The 22,177-nt window shown below is 41.1% G+C and overlaps 1 protein-coding gene across 1 annotated transcript in view; it reads right to left on the bottom strand.

Annotated features, from left to right (window-relative positions):
* KIF14 (kinesin family member 14) overlaps positions 1-22,177 on the bottom strand; it is a 349,189-nt gene that overhangs the window by 160,661 nt on the left and 166,351 nt on the right. The window contains exons 16-20 of the mRNA XM_069231431.1: positions 19,956-20,116; positions 15,045-15,192; positions 7,637-7,789; positions 6,132-6,258; positions 2,356-2,449 (exon numbers count right to left, since the gene is read on the bottom strand). Coding sequence (XP_069087532.1) covers positions 2,356-2,449; positions 6,132-6,258; positions 7,637-7,789; positions 15,045-15,192; positions 19,956-20,116 — 683 coding nt within the window. The remainder of the gene's footprint in view (positions 1-2,355; positions 2,450-6,131; positions 6,259-7,636; positions 7,790-15,044; positions 15,193-19,955; positions 20,117-22,177) is intronic.

Raw genomic sequence — 22,177 nt, 5'->3', positions numbered from 1 at the left:
CAGGCAGAGACTCTACCTTTGACCAAACCAGGAGGTGCAGCTCCTGAACACCACTGTGGAGCAACTGCATCTAGGCTGTGGCAATTTCCCTACTCACCTGCGCAGACAACTTTGATCCTCGTGGTCCAGCCAGCCAGCATCAGACAACAGTCAAAGTTTTATTCCAGAGCACTCTGGCACCACACAGCTCCTAGATACCATCTTAATTAAAAAACAGCCAGCTCCTGCAGTTTCTCAGCATTCTTTCACGGTCCGTTCTTTCACTGGGACCAGGCAGCTAACACCAGGTAGTAGTCAGGATCATGACACAGGGATCCAATGTCAAAATCAGGAGATGACGGGGCAGGGTTCTGGTGCTGGTCTGTGGCATAGTGTGGGAGCCTTTTCAGGGTACGCTTGGCTCCATAGGTTGCAGGTCATGTCCCCCCAAGCAAAATGTTATGTCTACTGTAGCATTACTGCCAATGGAAAAAATGCATTGTGGGAACTGTAGATCTCTTATTCATAATTTATGTTCGATAAATAAAAGGCAAATTTATTGGCATATTGGATGTTGAAAATACATTTCAGTTTATTAAAAAAACATTTATTAAAATTATAAAATGTATGTCTGACATGGAGAAAATGGAATCAGGAGAAAGTAGCCAACCCACAGGCACTCTTATTGCATCTGAAGGAGTTGGATCAACAGGGCCCAGACAACAACGTGCTAAACATCAAAGACAAATGGAGGGCCACGTAATTATGAGCAACGATTATTAAAGAGCCACTTCCTTTAAAGATCGCCAACTAGAACACCTGCTTCAAGAAACACTGAAAATGAAGGTGCAGTTCTGACTCCAGGAGAATTAAAAAAAACTTGAGGAAGCTATGTTAGTTGGAAAAAAGGACCAAAAGAATATATATTCAAAAGCTTTTGTTAGTTTCTTTGTGACACCATGTCCATAGTTCTGGCATCACTGGTTGCCTCTTTTTTTTGGGATGCTTGTCAACAGAACTATATATTAATTAATTAATAAATGCGTAACAGCCCAGCTCGCAGGGGAAAGAAATACAATATTTTTACACCAGGCTACAAGCAACAGTACTGCAAAGATGACAAAAATTATTGTACAGTCAAGACTAAAATCTTCAAAGATTAGTAGTTAAGTAGCAAATGGATATATTCAAGATACAAATGTGACAATTTCTAATTAGAAGTGCCTCAAACGAGGAATGTAAAATACAATAGCTAAAAAAGCAATGTCTGTGTCCGTGAAAACGTATACAATTTTGCCCTCCTCTATTCCGAACCGTGACGTAGGTGAGTTCCTAAATTATACCCATTGCAGCACCACCAACCTTGCAGTCCTAGGTTAAAATCTTGAAAGGGCAGTAGTTGACAAGCTCAAAGAGCCACTTTTTGCCCCACCTCTTCGCAATGTTGAACAAGGGAAACCACTGTAGGGCCCACTGACAGTTACATTTAGTTTAGGCATTTTAAAAAGTTCTTTAAGAACAACTAGACTATATGGAGTGGGGTGATTTTGCTAATTTCCTACATCCTTTTAAGAAGGGAATGACCAAACCAGCTGCTCTGCAAATATGAGCAACATATAAGATAGGTTAATCTTAAAGTAGTAACACATCCAAGCCACGAGCAGAATTGTGGTTGACCCACACTGCGGTAAAACATAGAAAGTATATGTTAATACATAGGATAAGAAAAAAAACTCTGTAGCACGAACAAGAGCAAATAGAGCACTCAGTACAGCGCACTAAAGATTTAATTTGGCTTTGAAGATACAAATATTCAAATGTAAACATGGGACATACATGAACAAGACGTGCTACATCACTGCACGTCTGAGTCTATAAAATTGTACAGGTATTGTATGAGCATGAGACTTAGAGTGACCAGGAATATTAATAGTCAACCATGGGAAATAGCACAAACACAAGGAATAGAAATGTAGGCAATAGTAAACGTGTAACAAATGAAATAAAACTTTTGAACATGATGCCCTTTATCTGAATGCCTGGAATGCAAAACTCTGGAATTGCCTTAAGTCTGACAATTCATGACTCTGCAAATTAGTATCCAAGGACAAGAATTACATAGACTTTACCATGTCACGTTGCAGTAAAAAGTGCTCCAGATTCCTTTAACCATAAAGATATCTCATAATAGAGACCCATTGTTACAACTACTTTTTGTCTGGTAAAGAGCACTAAACAAGTGCTGTTCATTGTTGCCAGAAGCATTGCATGAGGCACACTTAAGCTCTGCTGCTGAAAAACTTGAAATGAACACAAAAGGATGCGTTAACACATCTCACACATTTTATTTGTATATGTTCGAGAAAGAGCACTAACCTGACAAAGACTGTTTGCTTTCTTAATTTGGTACTAATAGCATTTGCCTCCTGGATCATCATTGACAGCTTCATGGAATTCCAACTGGGCTCGACTAGGAAGAAAACAAAGAAATACAAACATTGCTGACACACAAGGAAAGATGTTTCACACGTGGTTAAGACTAGGCAATGCAATGCAACCAGCAACCAATTAGCTTTTTTCTGTAAGATAAGCAGAGAAAGAAAGAGGTATGTATGCCTACTGGCTATTCTGAGGGTATAATATAGTTTATAAAATCTCAAGTAAAATAAAAAAAACGATTGAAACACAGCAAAGTCTAACTTCTGGTGCGGAGATTTGAGCACAAACAGAGTAATGCATCAATTTAACAAACAAGAAGAACAAGTTACTCACTTTTGGTAATGCTTTATCTAGCCACAGATTCCTTACCATAGAGTATTCTTCATGCATCAGACTAGATCCATATTTTTTTTTAGTAATTCCCTTGCACTGCGGTAAATGGTGTTGTTCAGCTCCGTGCGGCGCCGTCATTGTTGTCCACACAGGAAGCAACCTCTGTGGTGCGCTTGACTGTTCTTCCGCACCAGAAGCAGGGAGCCAAATTGAGGTGAAATGACTATTGCACCAAGGTGAGGTGCTGAAGGATCTCTTTAATGTGGGAAATAAAGTGTGCAGAACGGGAAGGATGGGAGGGTTAGTAAGGAATCTGTGACTAGATAAGAGTCTCTAACAGATAAAGCATTACCAAAGGGAAGTAACTTGTTTATCTAATAGAGCCTTCTAGCAGCAGATGCTGTACATTAGAATAGATACCAAAGCAGTTTCTCCCCAGAGGTGAGTCTGCAGACTGTTACAATAAGAAATCCTGGAGGACCAAACTAGTAAAATGCCCATTATGCCGGACCTGACTCTCTAGGCCATAGTGTTTGCAAACATGTGCAGTGATGCCCACATAGTTACCTGACAGATGTCCAGAACTGGGACCCTTCTAGCCAGCGCAATGGTCACAGCTTTAGCTCTGGTGGAATGATCTCCTAAGCCTTCAGAAGGCTGCTCATTAGCCGCTGCATAGTACATTTTAATACAGAGGACAATCAGATGGTTCTATTGTGACCTGCATTGCCTTTCTTACCACCAGCAAAACCAATAAAGAGTTTATTATCTACAAGTAAGTCTTTGGTATGATCGATGTAAAATGTCAGTGCTCTTTTTGGGTCCAGACGGTGGAGTCTCTCCTCTTCCTTAGTAGGATGAGAAGGGGCAAAGAAAGTAAGTAGCATGATAATCTGCCTAATGTGAAAAGGTGTAACAACCTTTGGTAAGGAGACATGGATCCTAGGGACCAGCTTGTCTATGGAAAAAAGTTGTGTCCAGTAGTGTGTGGGGGGGTGAACCGAAAGTGCCTGAAATTTACACACCCTCCTGGCAGATGTCAGGGCCGCAGGGAAGATGGTTTTTGATAGTCAGCCGCATCAGAGGGCAGCTGTGCAGTGGCTGAAATGGCGAACATATTAAAAAAGGTCAGAACTAAATTCAGGTCCCATTGGGGCAGGATGAAAGGCGTAGGAGAGGAGCATGTGCTCTGAACCTTCTAGGAAACAAGTCACAATAGGTGACTTGAACAGCAGGAAGGCTGAAATGGCAGAAAGGTACCCATTAACGGTGCTCAAGGCAAAGCCATGCCAGGCAAGGGATAAGGCAAACAAAATAATTTCAGACAATGATGCAGACAGAGGATCAGTTTAGGAGCACACCAAGCCACAAATCTGTCCCATCAGCAAGCATAAATCATTTTGGTGGAGGGATGCCTGGCTGTCGGTATGACATTACATACTTTGGGAGGGAGATATAGCACCCTTGACTCATGCCTCTAAATCTACAGGCATACAAATGAAGAGTGTGCAGGTTCGGGTGCAGGACCCTGCCCTGTTGCTGAGACAAGAGATTCTCCCAAAAGTGCAGCCTGATCGCAGGACAAATGCTCATGCTGAGGCGTTCGGGATACCAGACTCTCCTTACCCAATCCAATAAGATGAATTAGGCCTGGTTGTGCTTGAGCTTCTTGAGAACTCTGGACAGGAATTATTTAGGTGGAAAGGTGTACAGGAGTCCTGAGTACCACTTGACAAAATATATTTCTGAGCGAGAGCCACCTTGGAAACTCCAGCGCACAGAAGTGCTGACATTGCATGTCCTTGACAGTGGCAAACAGATCTAACAAAGGGCCTCCCGAATCTCTGAAGAGATCTTGCACAACCTCCAGAGGGAGGAGCCATTTGTGATCTGTGACGCCTCAACAGCTGAGTTCTGTTCTCAACAGGTGTGCTGCTATCATTAAAATCACCTTGGTGAACACCTGAGGGGTACTTGTGAGGCCAAAAAGGAGCACAAGGGAACAGATTAAGCTCCTGACCTACCGTGAACCACAGTTGGCATTTATGGGCAGGCAGGATGGGACCTGGACTGTTGTGGAGGCGACCAGTGTCGGGCGACTAGGAGCTTCCAGGAGCACTCCCTCAGTGGCTTACTGTTAATGGCACAACAGTCCTCAAGTCTCTCAGTCATGGTACAGCTCCAAGCACCAAAAGCATACCAGATGGGGGTATGCCTCAGATATCTGTCTGTGACAGGAACCACAGGGCTTAAACTTCACCGTTTTTGGGGTGGATAACCTACCACAATTGGAAGACAAACTCCTGAAAAAAAGTTTAACAGAATGTTGAAAAAAGTCACTCAATAATTGACTGGAAGTAGTTCTCTCTGTATCAGTGCTGATTGATGCGTAAAGACAAATAACTGATGCCAGAGTGTCATGGTCTAGCCTTTATAGACACCATGCATGTCAATTCTGGCACGGATGACACCCACGTGGAGCTGAACGACTCCACCTAACGTTGCGCAGAGGTACTGCTCAAAAAATGTCCAGATCCAGTCTGATGCCTGGGGGTTTTTCTAGTGATGAATCTACAGCTAGAAGCCTCTGTCTGATATAAACATTTCAAAGTTGACTCACAGGCCCAAGTCACAATGAATTTATGCATAATTTACTTTGCGTTCACAAAAGTGTAGAGTACATGCTAAAAAATGCCATGAATGTGTTTAATGTTCACAGTGCAAGTGTATCTTACGCACATTTAAAATCTGCTTTAGATTTAGGAAACTGACATACCCACAACAGTATCAATGGTGTAGTCTGGGAAACAATACAAATTTAGAAAGACTATCATAAAGCAGTAAGTAACATTTGTTCATGAAGAATCATTTGCACATGCAAATTTCCCATCACCTAACAGGCACCTATATAGTGCCCCAAGAAAATTAATAGAATTAAATCAAAAGCAGTGGTTAATCCAGAGATTTATGTGTGCAGGCACATATGTGTATATATGTATGTGTGATAGTGTGTGTGTGTGTGTGGAGGGTGTGGGTTTGTTAAGAGCAGTTTTTTATGCTGCAAACAAAGTTATAAAAACAGACTATGTTCTCAAAACTGTTGCAACTGCATACAGTAAGAATTCTAGTGAAATACATTACTATATGCGTACTTTAGGAATGCGTCACAAGCTAATGAACAATAGTAGCAAAAAAGTATGATCAAGTAAGAGACACAGGTACTGCATAGTTCACATGTCTACTATATATATTCTGTAAACCCACCTATATATTCATTTATAACCACAATAATAATCGTTCATTCAAACTGTCTCATTTAGTGCAAGGATATAGTTTTAAAGAGGAAAAAAAACACACTTCAACCAAGTTTAGAAACTTACTAGGTGTTTTTTTGCTCTTGCTGTTGCGTTCCTCCTGCAGTGCTTCCACTTCTTTAGCAATCTTCTGTTTTTCTGCTTCTAGGGCTTCAAGAATCTTCGCATGACGAATTCTATGGTCTTCAAAATCCTAAGGAGAAAAGGAAGAGAGAGATGCCTTAGTTTGATGCTAGCTGTAATGGAAGCTGCACATATATTCAAAAGAACCATTAGGCATGCGACTGTGGGCTGGACTTCAGTATTAATCATAGACTTAAAGTCACTGGTGAAAAGCCATATGCATTCATCCCCCACGTTTCTAGTTCTTCACCTTGGTAAATCTGTACCTGTGACAAAAACTATAGGTCTGCTGACAATGAGCCCTCAGTGAGGAGGTAATGTTTCTTCAGAACCTCTAAATATTAATTTCATATTATTTATTAACATTTGTAGCACACTGCCTAAAGATCACAACTGTGCTATAAAATGCAGACCTTCTCATGGATAGTGCATTCTTTCTCACCTTGCGTTTTTTGCTATAATGCTCTGAACTTCACAGAATTTATCTGGTCTCAGAAACCTGCACGAGCCAAAAGGTTCTGCAGCACTAAGTATCTAAATAAGCAAAGTGATAATAGGTAAGAACCTCAGGATGAATCTCGTCAGCACAATGAACTGGCAACAGTAATGAACCCTATGACAATGCTGGAGTCTCTATTAATGGCACCGCCCTCCACTACTGTCCTTCACTCTCAAGCCCATTATTAATTTCTGAGGCCTTTTCAGATGATACTCTCTGCCTAGTCTTTGCTAGGAAAAAGCTGTAATTTTCATATCACTAAGAATGCCCCGCTCTAGTCTAAGGTCTTCCATTTACAGATAATTATCTTGAAGTGTGTTACTCTGTGGTTCCCAACCTTTTGGCTTCTGTGGACCCCCGTTTTATCATTACTGGAACCTGGGGACCCCGACTGAATCATTATTGGAATCTGGGGACCTCTCCACTGAGACATTACTGAAAGTTGGGGACCTAATCTGTGAATATTGCTTAACTTTCTAAGAAGTCGTGGGCCCCCTGAGGAGGCTTTGCGGATCCCCCAGGTGTCCCGGGCCAGAGGTTTGGAACCACTGGTCTAAATGGTTCAAGTGAAAAGGACAAAGACAACACTCCCCGTCTCATTTCAGAAGTTAGATCCTGGTCTGGAAAAACGACAACTTGCAAGAAGCTGGTCCATCAGGACCATTTGTACAAGATGGTACTTCTTGCCTAGTTTTTACTCATTGGCGACAACAGCCTTAACACCCAGCCTTCATTTAGGTAACTTCAATAAGAATTAACTAATCAAGGAGGATCTACTTCAGCAAGTGTTATTCTACTCTTGAAGAAAACTAGCTGCTAGTGTTCAAACCCAAAACACTCACGGACCCACCACACACTAACAGTGGAAATGTGCAGAAAAATATTGTTCCCAGCTGATGCAAGAGTCGAACAATCATAAAACAACAATTTAAAACCTAATGCAAAATACCTGCTTGGTGGACTGTGTCTCCATCTCAAGGCGCCGCTTGTTCATTTGAACTTCTTGCTCAAGGCGGTGCTTTGTCATCTGAAGCTCTTGGATTTTGTGTGAAGCCAGTTGGTTGTTTGCTTCTTCCATTTCCTTCCTCTGAAATTCTTCTTGCTAGAAAAGGAGACAAAGATGAAGTGCAACCAACAACAAAAATAATTTTGACTGGACACAAAAAAGATCTGGTTACTTATGACATGTTTCTCACCCCTAGATTTGAAACATATATGAAATTAGCCTTGATAACTTCAGTAGGTCTAACCACAGCAAAAAGCTTTTACGGAGAGAATGAAGGTGTATTTTGCACACCCTGGAAGGCTTTTAGTATGCTTATTATAATAAGCTTATGTTTTGGGTGATGGGTAGATAGGCACATTTTATATGGATTTGGTAGGTTTGGTCAAAACCCAATATAATTTGCAGACTATGTTTTAGAAGGACTGAGAGGTGCTCTCTATCCCAGGGAACTTTATTTTACATGCCAATAAATCTTTATTGAGTGTTTCAGTTGCTACAGAGGATCATGCCCACCAATTTTGTCCTTCTTCCTAAAATAATTTGGCACAATTTAGGTCATACCAGGATTGCTCCTTTGAAATCGACTCTCACAACTCTGAATGTTCTTAACCGTGAGCCTTATTCTCAAGACTCTTGGGGATCTGGGCCACATCACAGCCGTATAGTCTTCAGTGGAATACTTCAAAACTTCTCAACCTTTTTACTTTTCTTAGGAGGGCATATGTAATGTTATCCATACCTAGTATGCCCCACAGTCAATCATAACAGCCTCTTATAGAGGGAGTACTTATTTCCACCATTTTGCTAGAATGAGTTGTTCGGCCACTAGAAACATATAGCCGTAAACTGTATTTTAATGAGTGATAAACTGTCTGTTTTGCAGAAAGTTTCACACAAACATCTCAACAGACTGGTAATCCGTAAATAAAACACTGGATATATAGCATTGAAATGAGAAATAGATAATGAATAGTTTTACCCAGGATCACCTAAATTGACCAAGGTAGGAAAGACAAGGTTGCAATGCAGACCTTTTTATCTTTCAACAGAAGTTTTTTTATTAAAAGGCACTTGTGTTTCTCAGGAAGAATGCTATATTTGTAATGGAGCAATACCAATACATATCAATAAATCAATCAGTCAATTTGGCCATATAAAATATAACAAATGAAATGCACATTAAGATATAAATAAAAATTTAAAATTATATTAATTTGTACATTTTATAAATACATTTAATAGTCAAACTCAAAAATAGTAACTATGATTTAAAAATCCTCCTGCTACAATGGTGACATTAGGTGTACTCAGTTCATATAACGCATACAAAGCCTTTCTGGTTGTATACTCATTGCTTTTAAGTAGTGGATGCAGCATCTCCAAATTCCTAAGTGTAAAGGACACATTAAAATCCTCTGAAATAAAGTGTTAGAAGTCTTATGAGAACATATATACAAGGCATTCATTGGGGCAGGGGTACTCACAGAAGCAATAAGACAACTTTCCACAATTTTTCCTAGCCTCTTTAAAAGTAATAGCCTTCAAATAGCAAAATCAGAAAGAAACCAGAAATAACAGAAGTCATGAAAAGGGATTTGTGATGATTAAATATCATCAGAGATAGCTTTTCATTCACGTGTTTCTTGTCCTCAATAAAGGAAGTACCTTAAGATATCTCCGTCACAAACTTTTTGTCAAGCTCCACGGGCATGATATGCTACAAACCACACAGGAACAATAATTCATTTCCTATTTTTAACTACATTATGAAGGAAAGTAACGCTAGAGCAAGCCCATGTTACTTTGGCCCTAACTAAGTCCTTCAAACATGTGCTCGCTTAAGAAAAAAGTCAATTTATTTGGCTAATGAGGAATACAATAATTTTACTTGTAAACGTCAAGCTACACTGTCCAAGCAGCATATGAAGCAACTCAATTCCAGTCTAGGAAGTGGTAAACCTTTACTCCATGTGTTTCCTTTCATTACAGTAGGGTTATGGGTATCATCTTTTATCAAAGGAGCTAAAGCAGTCACAATCTGACTGAAAGGCTCAAATGTTAAATCTATGCAGGACATTCATAGTAAAAGCCTCTGCTTCCCTCACACTTGAGGAAACTATGGCAAGGAAAACCTTTGTCTGGGGATATGTCATTCAGGAGCTTCCTTCATCAGTTGTTAGATCCGTTACCTGCTGAATAGTCACTTAAATGGCCATTTGAGTGACATTACCAGTGATGGTGACAGTCCTGATGAGACCCACTGATTCATTCTAATAAACTCTAAACACCGACACTTTGAGAACATGCATATAATTATGAAGTAAAGAAACTCTAGAGCAAGTCAATTTCACTTCGGCCCTAACTAACCCCCACAAACAGATCCTAGATATAGGTAAGGACAGCTCAAGTGTATAATTACTTGACGATTAGTTCATATTTGCATTTACCTCACCAATATAGAGATCTTTTCATTATAAAGGGGCCCACTTATTTATTCCTGGTCTGCATTGACCTACAAGGCTTCCATATATTTAGCACTATAGAAACATATTTGAATTGATTGCTGTGGGAAACTGGTACCTTGTTGCAGTAACACATACTTTTTGCCTGGTTTCAGGATGCAACTTAGACTGGAGTGCACTGGGATTCTGCTAACCCGGTCCCCAGTGACAGTGTTTTCTTCCTAACAATTGCAAAGATATTGATTCAATTGGCAACACCTTTAGCTGCCACTGTAAGTCACTAGTAAATGGTACTTAGGTACCCATGGCATGGGGTACTAAGGAAAGACCCCTCATGGCAGCAGTTCAGATTGTGTCACGCTCTGGGGACATGCATCCAGATGCACCCACCACTGCCGTTGCAGGCTGAGTGTCCTGGTGCAATCCCGAAATGCAAACTTGACATGGCACATAGGATGTGTGCCCTGTCCCCTATACACTGCATGCAACATAGGTAAGTGACCCCTCTAGCAGGCCTTCTAGCCCCAAGGCAGGGTGCACTACAATATATGTGAGGGCATTGCTGCATCAGCAATATGCCCCTACTATGTCCTTGCCAAACCTGTGACATAGTAAGTGAACAGAGCAGCCATTTTAAATGCATGTGCTGGACACTGGTCAGTACGAGTTACCCAGCTACATGATGGCTACTCTGAACATTGGGTTGTTTGGTATCAAACAACTCAGAATGATACATACAAAATGGTACCAGTATTGGATTTATTACAAAATGTCCAAAGGGGTCATCTTAGAGGTGACCCCTGCCAAAGCTAACTAACCTGTCATGGTTGCTGGCTGGTCACAACCAGACTGCCACTACCAGACAGGAGTCGGAATCCCTCGGGTGAGAGATCCTCCTCTTTGGGATTCAGAACAAAGCCCTTCCTGGGTGGAGGTACTAACACCACCTCCCTCAGGAATGTGCACTCCCCTGCTAGCGAGCTTCAAAGGGCTTACTGCCCTTGAAACTCGACCCCCAGGCCTGCTGCTAGCAGCAGATAGCTGTCCCCCTTGCAATCCCTCAATTTTGACAGTAGCAACAGCAGGAAACCAGACAAAGGACAGGAGGAGTGGTCAGTCCCGGCTTGCATCCCCCCCGAGGCAACTTCTCTATTTAATTTTCCTCCATCTTGGATGGAAGAAAAATAGCCAATCGGGTGTAGGGAAATTACCTCTGCCTACAGGAAGTGGTCACTTACTTGGTCTAGCCACCCTATGGTAGATGACACATTGGTCACTACTAGGCTCCCCTCTAAAATGCCCACTAAATACAGTATTTGGTGGGCATCCCTAGAACAAGAAATCGGATCCCAAGGACAAAAGAAGACAGCAACAAAAGACCCAGGGCTAGAGAACTGAAATCCTGCTACACCAAGAAAAGGCTCCAAACCCAGCCTGCTGCACCCAGGACTCGACAATCGACGCTGAGGGGTTGCTTAGATGCTGAACGCACTCTACAAATCCCCAGAGGACCTCCACTCTTCGAAAATCGCCAAAGATCTCCCTCTAGAGTGAAGGAATCACTCTGCAACCCCAAGGAACCAAAGGCCCAGTGAAGGCCACTTCTCTGACCGGCTGCAGACCAAGGAACCAGAAGCCGCAACCTGACCAAACTTCTCCCATCGGACTGTGAGAACAAAACCTACCAGTGTGCCAAGTTTGGTGGCACTGCAACCTCCAGCAGCCAGACAATAGCCCCAGGTACTAGTCATCTCATGTCGGACACCCAGAAGAACAGTTCATTCCAAACTTGAAAATGGAACAGGAGGAAACCCCAGTCAAGGGACTTCAGGAACCACCCAGGCCTCCCACCAGAGTGCCCCTGCTGACCTGCAAGCAACCCTCAAAGTAACGTAACTCCCACTTCCATGGGAAGCTTTGTACACAGCTCCTGGCTCACCGATTTGCTCTGCACCCGGCCGCCCTGTGCCCTGCCCTGAAGTTCCAGCTGTGCCCTAAGGGTCCCCACCCCTTGCAACCTTGACACTCCAAGGGGACCCACCGACTTACCTTTAGGTCCATCTATGCAGAGCTTTTCCAAGTGGTGCCACACAGTTGCCTGGCACCAGCTACATCGATTTTATGCAGCTCCTCCCGCCGGAACCGGGAGTCGCCCGAACTTCTCCAGCTGGTCCAGGGGACCCAATGACAACCTTGACCTGTCAAAGGAGACATTGGTAAACGCATTGCCTGATTTACTGTGAATTTTCAAAGTGTTCTTCTATTGATTCCTATGGTGTTTAATTACGCACGGAAAGACTGACTTTATTAAAACTTTAAAAATTCATAACTTACAAAGTACTTACCCAATTTTGATGATCTTGAGCTTAAAAATGTTATAAAAATTTGAAGTATTTTTGAAAATTGGTCTTGAGTTCTTCTTTTTGGTGTGTGCTGTGATTTATTGATATTTTGAGTACAACAAACGCTTTGCACTTCTCCAAGATTAGCCTAACAGCTTGGCCAAGCTACAATAAAAACTAGTGCATTAGATGGTCTAGATTTTACCTCTGTAAACCAACGTTTGGTTGCCTGGAACCCCTGCACAGTGTGCCTAGCTTTGCACACTACATAGAGGGCCAGCCTCCTACAATTGCTACTAAATGTTTTGTGTTTTATGTGAACAAATCTTGAGGAACCAGTACTTAATTCTTTGATACTCACTAGTCAGAGACGTTTTTGAGCCACCTTCATGTAAGTGCTGGGTTTCCGACGCTATGCTGTATTTTGTTGCTCTTATCTTGTTTTAAATCACGGACAGGATGGAGCCTGAATTTTTTACTTTTACCTGAAAAAGTGTGTTTTAGTTAAGGGGGGCATTTGTATTACGATAATCTTTTGCAGAAGTCACTTTGAATTCTATATCCTTATGCCCAACTTCAGCAGCCATCTTTTTTTGGTGGGCACTCTAGTCTTTTTTAGACTCACTCTATCGAGCAGCAATTAGTGCTGAGTTTCTGATGCCACACTGAATTTTATTGCTCTTATCTTATTTTAAATCACTGATGGGCGGGGAGCCTGAATTTTGTACTTTTGGCTGAAAAATTGTGTTTTAATTAAAGGGGGCATTTGTAGTACAATAGCCTTTTGCACAAGTCACTTTGAATTTTACTTCCTTGAGCCCAACCTGAGCGGCCATCTTTCTGGGTTGGCGCTCTACATGGAAAAGATGCAGCGAACGCGCAATGGACCCAGGTGCCCCAGGCAAGCTCACCGGCGCCCGTCCGAGACTCGAAAGCCACCAGCGCCAGCCATGCTGCTTGACCTCCATAAGGTATTCAAATGACAATAGAATCCTTAAAACAGTTTAAAAACAGCATAAAATTTTGCAATTTGATATTTCCCCCAGATATATTTCAAGGCCCCTCATCTTGTATTAAGTGCAGAGCGAGCTTTGGGAAGTCTTCTAATCCGGTTGATAATGTTCCCCTGTTTTTGAGAAAAAATACTTTCGCTGGAGGACTTATCAATGCTAGATTACTAAGCAAACACTTACAAGAAATATATGACTTGCTCAGTGGGACCCAGCTAGACTGCCTGTTCATTACTGAATCACGCCTCAATGATTGTTGTAATCCTGATATCACACAAGCAGTCCTATAGAATTACACAATCATCAGCAAAGATAGGCTCAATTGGCGAGGTGGATGCCTCGCAATTATTATTCAGAATGTGTTCCAATGCCACATTTGTGAGTTAGAGGCCTTGGAGGGAGCAGAAAGCCTTAGTTTCTGTATCAAGATTAATCCTTTCTCCTCATTTGCAGGCGATCTTGTTTATTGCCCTTCTGGGCATTGTGCCAGCTTTTTGTCCTCTTTAGGGGATGCTATTGCTCCCCCAAATTTACGCTATGCGAATTTCACTTTACTTGGAGACTTTAATCTCCATTTGGAATCCAAAGCTAGCAGGCGTCCAACCTTATTGACACTCTGGACGTGATTGACCTGCGACAATTGATTACCGAAGCTACCCATAACGCTGGTCACACACTAGATGGAGTTTTTAATAATAGTTGTAATGCAATCCCTGATCCCCCCCCCCCATTAGACAGATTTGGTTGGATCACATGCTAATCCCATTTAAATCTGGATTTAAAACGACATACTGTACGTCCAAGCCTCACCCTAATACAGTTGGACTAAACTTTTGTCTAACCCCAAGTTGATAAAGCAGTTTTCTCCTAACACCTCGGTCTCATAGGGGATGTAACAGCAAACAGACTCTGTTTTAATACCTGGGTTTCCAAAGTCATTGATAGACTTGCCCCTTTAGTCCCTGTAAAAAAGGAGTTAAAAAACTAGGCCTACAGCCCCTTAGTATTCCCAATCTTTAGCTGAGTCACACCGCAACTGTAAGCATCTTAAACGAAATGGATGAAGGCATACTTGATCGAGGACCTAACAAAGTTTAAAAACGCATTGAAAATATATCATCCCCAAATCATGATAGCTAAAAAACCTATTTTTCTTCGTTGATTGACAATGCGCAGGCCAATCAGCAGGTTATTTTCAAAATTGCTAATTCGTTCCTGCAACCATTAGCAATCGGCAGAGAGATACCACCTTCTCAAAACTTAAGTAACAACATCGCTGATTACTATAGTATGGATATTCTAGCCAAGAATTGGGCTTTCTCCAATAGTTCTGAAAGGGCAACTTCCTGAACCTTCACGAAACCCATTCATAATTACATGAAAGGTAGAAAGCAACAAAAACATGTTTACTTGGCAGTGGACAAGATCACCATTTTGATACACTATTGGCAGAGAAGTTTTGACAGTCAATTATGGACCACTTAGAACCATAGACATTGAATAATGTGACTGAAGGTATGTGGTAACAGTAACTTACCAGTTGGGCTTCAAGAGCTTTTATCTTGCTTTCATATGCAGTTTTTTGTTCAGAAAGTTCTTGTTGTGCCATTTCCTTTGCTATCTGGATGCCCTGTATCATTTCTTCTTTAGCTTTCAGTCTTGCCTCTTCAATTTCTGCTTCGAGTCTAAGTGAAATGGTAGGAAAATGCATTTAAATCAATATAATCATACTTGAGTATTTAAATTAGATATAGTGTAGATCAACCTTTCAAAGACACACAACGTGAATATGGAATGTAAGCAGCTCAGTTACATTTTTTAAAATGACTTAATAACCTTTAGAAAGACAGGCCACTGAAGCCCAGCAATATGGTTCAGAGTTCCTCTTTAGCCTAAATGTGTTCAAATGAAAATCAAGGGATGGGACAGAGAGAACAACGAAAACATGAAAGACCAGACAACTATTTTTTTTATCTGTTCCATTCAAAATGATATGCCCTTAAAAAACGCACAGAAAGGAACTGGTACAGAAGAATAAGGCTTAAAAAATAATGCCTAATTTCCTAGTCCTAGTACATGTGTTTATAGCATTTAATGTTCCGAAGGTAGGAAGAATTTTGTTTATCAGTGTTTCATCTGACTGAGAGCATGCAACTTTGATTAATTGCCAGAAATACATATATTATCTGCAAGCGTTTCACACATACTATGTATCTGTCTCCTGATGAAGAGTATTAAATACTAAAAGCGAATTAAGGTAAAAAAGATTGTTGGAATGATTGAATGGCAGCCCTCCCTTTTAGAGGCACAAAGGTGAAAGAGTTATAAAAGAGTTGAAGCCTCCCAAACATAAATTGATGTTTGGTTATACAGCATATATGAACTATAAACAATGTAAATACATTTGTGTGTATCAAAACTGATGAATGCTGTGACTACCTGCCATATGTGAAGTGTGTTTTGGGTATCAGGGAAGGAGACTAGAAAACAAAGATTGTTTTCCTTACACACTCTAAAAAGGTGTTATGACGTAATGCTACAGCCCAGTTGTTAGACCTGTCAGCCTTAGGTTGGTCTTCCCCCAAACATTTTTCCTGTTTGCCTCATATTTTTGCTGATTCTTTTTGTTTGCCTTGGGACTCTGAGCACTTAACCACTGTTGACCAATGCTAAAGTGCATGTGCTTCTCCACTAAACATGGTAACATTGGTGTATACACAATTGACATATTTAATTTACCTATAAGCCCCTTGTAAATCAGTATACCATATAACCAAGGCCTGTGAATTAAATGCTACTAGTGGGCCTGCAGCACTGAAGTAGCCCTTTAAACATGTCTCAGGCTTCCCACTGCAGAGCCTGTGTGTGCATTATGACTGCTGCTTCGACTTGACATTTAAAACCCATCTCCAAGCCTTACACTGCCCTTTTATTACACATACTTCACCCCCAAGGTAGGTCATAGGTAGCCCTAATGGCAGGGTGCTGAGTAACTAAAAGGTAGGACATGTACCTTAAAGTTTTATATGTTCTGGTAGTGAAAAACTCACACAGTCATTTTTCAGTACTGTGAGGCCTACTCCTCTCATAGGCTATTCCTTAATACACTTTAAAACTGTAATTCCTGATTAGAAAGGAGTAGCTGCCTCATGTTTAATATCCTTTGAATGGTAATGACAAATCCTCTTTAATGGTAAAGTTGGATTTAACATTAGTATTTAGGAGATGCCTCGTTTAGAAAGTGGACATTTCTCTGCTCATATTGCTCTGTGTGCCTTGAGGCATGCTTCAAATACACATCTGGGGTGGGTGACAGCTACACATTGTGCAACCCCTCTAGACTGCCACAAACAAAGGAAGGGTAACTGTGTGAGTATTCATCATCATTCATCTACATTCTGATGGCTCTTCCTGGGCATGAAGGGCGAGAGGTGGCTGGCGCTTACATCTGAATAGGCAGTGCCTGCCTCCAAACTAAGGGCTGATTACCCCCTACTGATAGTCTGGAGCAAGGGCAGAGAAGGAAAGGAATCTTGTGCACTTCAAAGACCCTTATTTGAAGTCACTTCCAATTCAAAGGCTCTTTTGGGTATAAGTTCTGGGACTCTGACCCCACCAAATCAGACACTCCTGGACCTACAACTGGCTGGACTATCAGCACAACTGCTTTGCTGCTTAAATGACTTATCTGCTGGACTGCTGGACTTGGAAGGCCTGCTTTTCTCTTGTGTTGCCCTGCTGGACTCTGACTCTGGTGAAGGAGGGCTGGACTCTGCATTCTACCTGAAATGTGCTCCAAGTGCTTGATGGCTTGCTTCCTGTTGCTTGAGAGTCAGGGATATCAAACACTCTACCTCTGCTACTGCGCGTGGTACACTGGAAGTGGACCCAGATACTTGCATCAAGAAAATCAATGCATCTTCTATCTGCATGTAGCAGAACCGGTGCATCAACCAGGTTGTAGGAATAAAATTGGTGCATTGCTCTTGAAACCAACGGCTTGCCTTGAGAGCCCAACGCATAGGAACCATGCCTTGTCGCCACAGCAGTCTACAGAGATCAATGTATCCCTCGACTACATGGAGAAACCCGGCGCATCGAGCTTCAGAACCAAGGCATTGCACCTCCAGCACTGGTCTACGGGAACAGACGCATCACCATCACCGCATGGGGCAGATCGACACATCCCTGTGAGGACCAGACAAAGACATCTCACCGCGCATCCTGCTGTTGCGACCAGGAAAGGTACTTTGTTCACTGGGGCCTGCATGGATCCTGTAGCCGCCCTGCGCTCTATCGAGGTCGGCCCAAACTTTGACATTCCTCCAGTCCAGCATGACCTAAAGTAACCCTCAAAGCCCTATTTGCTTCTAATTGCTATTTTTATACTTCTTCTAAAATTCATAACTCGACTTCTACTTGTTGGATTTTTGTCATTTTGGTCTTGATTTATTTATACAATTGTCTATTTTTCTAAACTTGTGTGAAGTAATTTTCTGGTGTTTTCATTGTGTTACTGTGTGTGTGTTCCACAATAAATGTACACGTTGCTTCTTTAGATAAGCCTGACTGCTCTATGCCACGTTACCAGAGGGTGAGCACAAGTTATCTCTAAGTGTGTATGTAGCTTACTCGGACTAAGGTGACAGTTCCTGCTTGTACATAGTGCATACTCTAAGAAGGTATTGTGATTCCCTACGCGAGAGTGAATCGGGGCACCAAAAGCACCCCCAGACAGTCGCATGTCATGAAAACCTGGACCACATTAAGACCAGCAACACACTAGTCTAAACATGGGCACTGTACACCTTGTAGCACCAGCTTCATAATACAACCGGACATAAGGAGCCAGGACTATGAAGCACAGAAATTAAATTTGTTTTGAAACATCAATATGCAAGTCAGGCTAGAGGACCCATCCCACCAAACAGAGATAATGTGAGAGTTTTCAGGCAGGTGGCAGAAGCCCCTACTTGTCATCAAGGCATCACAAAATTCAGCAGAAGTATCTGGGGTAGCTTGCTACTGCCTAACGGATGCTTCTGTAACCAGAGTTCAGCAGTTGAATGTTGTCCCCCCTTCTTTGAAGGCAACAACTAGAATGGCTCTCAGACAATTATGGATTGTACATAAATTCCAAACATGTCCTAGAATATGTCAAGGGTTTCATCAGTATTTACTCAATTCAGTTACTGTTAATGTACCACAGCCTAGCCTCAAACTAACCGCTTTTTTTTAACATCAAATCCACTTTATGTTTCACGCTATCCTCTTACTTGGCCAATCGCTACAAAGTCTATTGAAAACGCCACTGCACTGGAACAAACATCAAAGGGCCAACATCCTTGTATGCAATTATAGGGCACTCATCCTCCAGATGTACAATCATTGCAGCATAAGAAGTCCTGACTTGCCCTCCTGGCATTCTTTTCACATATTCTACATTTCCCATTTACAATACCCACATTTTGTTAAAAAGCTCAAAATCAAACACAGGAATTTTTATATGCTGGTTTCAAACTTGTTCCATTTTTTGAAGCAGATGTACTTGTTGTTCATTAAAATAGTAAATAAAACATATCTGTTCTGTAAGGCAGTGGCTCTTACCATGGGGTCTGAGCACCTCTGGGAGTCCACAAGGCCCACTCAGGAGGTCCATGATAGCTTTAGAATTGGGAAACGTTTTCTATATTTGATTGTGAATTAAACAAAATACTTGAGTGTATGTTCTTTAGTTGTTATAGTATTGTTGTGCATTATCATATGGTTCAAATCATTGATGTTGCTTAAGAAGGGGGTCACCAGCTTCCAATGATGACTCAGTAGGAGTCCCGGGATTCTAGTAATGATTCAGTGGGGATCCACAGAAGTCAAAATGTTAAGAACCGATGCTTTACAGTGTCAGCTATTATACATACTATGTCACTGCTTGCACAACAAAGTATAAGGCACTTAGTTATGGTAAGCAATGAATGCATGTGTTGAGGTAGTCTTGAACAACGTTTGACATCAAATGTCCGAAGCGAGTTAAGATGAAGAAAGATACCTGCAACATTCTAATAAAAGAAAGCTCATCAAGCAACTAGGCTTGATTCTAGAGATGTTTATTATGAGTGAAAACGTATCTCTAAATTACCATGGTTTAACATTACTTACTTTACAGTATATAGTTTAAAAACAATCACTTTTTTAAATGCAATTTTTTTTTTAAAGCAAAACAAGTCTGATGGATGAGAAAATGAATTGCATCTAAATTATGTTTTTGTACTGAATATTATTAGCATGCTAATAGCTAATATTCTAGTTTCTTTGTGTATGAAAAAAATCACAGCAGCCTACATGGCAATTTACCAACAAGCTTGGTAAATATTTATTCATAGACACAAGTTGCCAAGATACAGTTGAGAGGAAAAATATACTGTCTTGGATATTGAGCATCAATACTTACTGTGATCTCTGTGCAGTTAGCAATTCATTTTTAGCAAATTCAAAATCTTTGGTACCATCGCTTGAAAGAGCAGACCCACAAGATGCCCTTTTTCCCTTTTGCACCTCCACTGGGTGATTAAACCTGAAGTAATGGTCACCGCCCAGAATCACACGGTCTCCCTGTAAAATAAAATGTCATACAGTAATGGACATAAAACAGCAGATCTACAAAAGAAACATAAGAAAACTATATTGATCATGCAACAAGACAATGAAAATAATCTCCTCCAAGTTTTATTTCCTAAAACGCACAGTTATTTATTTATTAAGATATTCATTGGACTGCCAAACAGGAAGATTTTGAGGCACTTTAAACAACTGTAGATGGCGATCAAAGTTTTATCTTGAGTTTATCTTGAGGGTCCTTAAGAGACGATCAGTCTGGTGGATCTACCAGGATCAGGATAAAACAATGCATTGATCAGGATTAAATCAACATTAAAAAAGTGCATGATAAACAACAGGTTTCGAAGGAGCATAATCAATTAATTTCACCATGGCCATGCATTATTAATACTGTTTTCATAGTTATGACCCCTAAAGTGTATGAGGTCCACCAAGGAGCAAAGATGGTTGGATAAGGGATTGCGATGCAAAATGCATTGTACGTTTCAAATATTTTTTTGTTTTTCTTCTCCAAAATGAGTACATAGAAGAGTGAAGCATAACATATTCAAGTCATGGTACAGCAATAGACAACATGATAGGCATGTTCATGTACTGATAAGGTTGGAAAGTCACCAGTTAAAATGCCTGGTATAAAAGGCATTAGGTATCTTGATATATACGCTTACAAATTAACTTACTAGCATATATTTGCCAGTAAAGGTACATAGGAGAATTGATAATTGGTAAAACAACACAATAACCCATTGAAATGGATGGTTTGCCATTAAAGACTTACTCAAATATGTATCATGCTTTTTAATGTCATAGTCCTGAAAGCAATATCTGTGCCCTAGAGAGACACTTTGAGCTGGTAGCAAATTTAAGTGGCAGAATTGTTTCTCTTAATAATAGAACACTGTTAAATAATTCTCTCAAGTCCGTGTGTCAGGACCAAGAGGAAAATTCTGGCATAAAGGTAGCTCTGCCTGACATAACTAGGTAGAAAATTAGCTTTGGATTTCCTATATATGTTATCCCGTTATCCTGTAATGCAGTATTTCCTATATGTGCTACAAGGTTACGAGGAATGAAACAACGTTGTATTTTCTTACATGCAGGCATGTACTTTCTGTGTAAGATTAACTCTCCAGGGCTAGGTGACAAAATCCAATTAGCTTAGGCTATTATGACTGCTAGGATTTGCCAACAGTGGGCAAAACAACTGCTTAGCACATCAAACGGTTGAATTGTTAGAGATTATCTGCTTGATCCCTGAAAGGGGTGAACACAATCTTCTGTTGAGCTGCTATTCACTGATTAAGTCTCTGCACACTTTCCTGCTGCAGATATCTACAGAAAGGCTTGCTTCATCCAAGCCATATGCGAGATATAAAACCAAATATGATGAGATGTGCTTTGCACCACTTTACAGAAGCAGCACTAAAGGTGAAAACTAGTTGAGGGTCAGCTAGTTATTTTCTATCCAACATAATGGAAGGATTTTGCTTTTATAAAGTTCTGCACCACTACTTTTTGGCCTGTTCAAGACTTGCGGAATGGAGATGTGGGGGAAAAAGGTCAGAGATTGCTCTGACATTCTTGCTTGAATGTTCTCGCTGCAAAGTACTTGCTTTAGGCTATATTCTTTCAGCTTCCTGAACTTGCCCCCCCCTAAGTGGCATCAAAGACTCTGCCGTGGACGTGTGCTTATTAGAAACCCTTTGAACCTGGAGGCTGTGGTTTGGGGAGTTTCTTATCAGCCGAGATGGAGCCTGCTGACCTCGATAGGATTCAGGAGTGCAGGAATTCTACATAAACGTTAAACAAATATATGAACTGAGTTCTGTAAGCTATAACTCACCTGGTGAATTCTGAACAGGAATGAAGATATGGAGGAAGACAAAAGTGTCTGCTTCAGTACGTGGTTTATTCCCACTAAAGGGGCAGAATATAAATTTAGTCTCATTGAATGTGGCTGAATTGACAAGCTGGAGAATCCATTCTGGGTGACATTCATAAAGAATTTTTACCCTTTGTCTACCAGAGATATGGCATCTCGAAATGCAGCATATA

The sequence above is a fragment of the Pleurodeles waltl genome, chromosome 4_2 (assembly GCF_031143425.1).
Source record: "Pleurodeles waltl isolate 20211129_DDA chromosome 4_2, aPleWal1.hap1.20221129, whole genome shotgun sequence".
NCBI classification, from domain to species: Eukaryota; Metazoa; Chordata; class Amphibia; order Caudata; family Salamandridae; genus Pleurodeles; species Pleurodeles waltl.
Note: the sequence above shows the minus strand (reverse complement) of the source record. Positions and strands in the feature narration are given on the sequence as shown.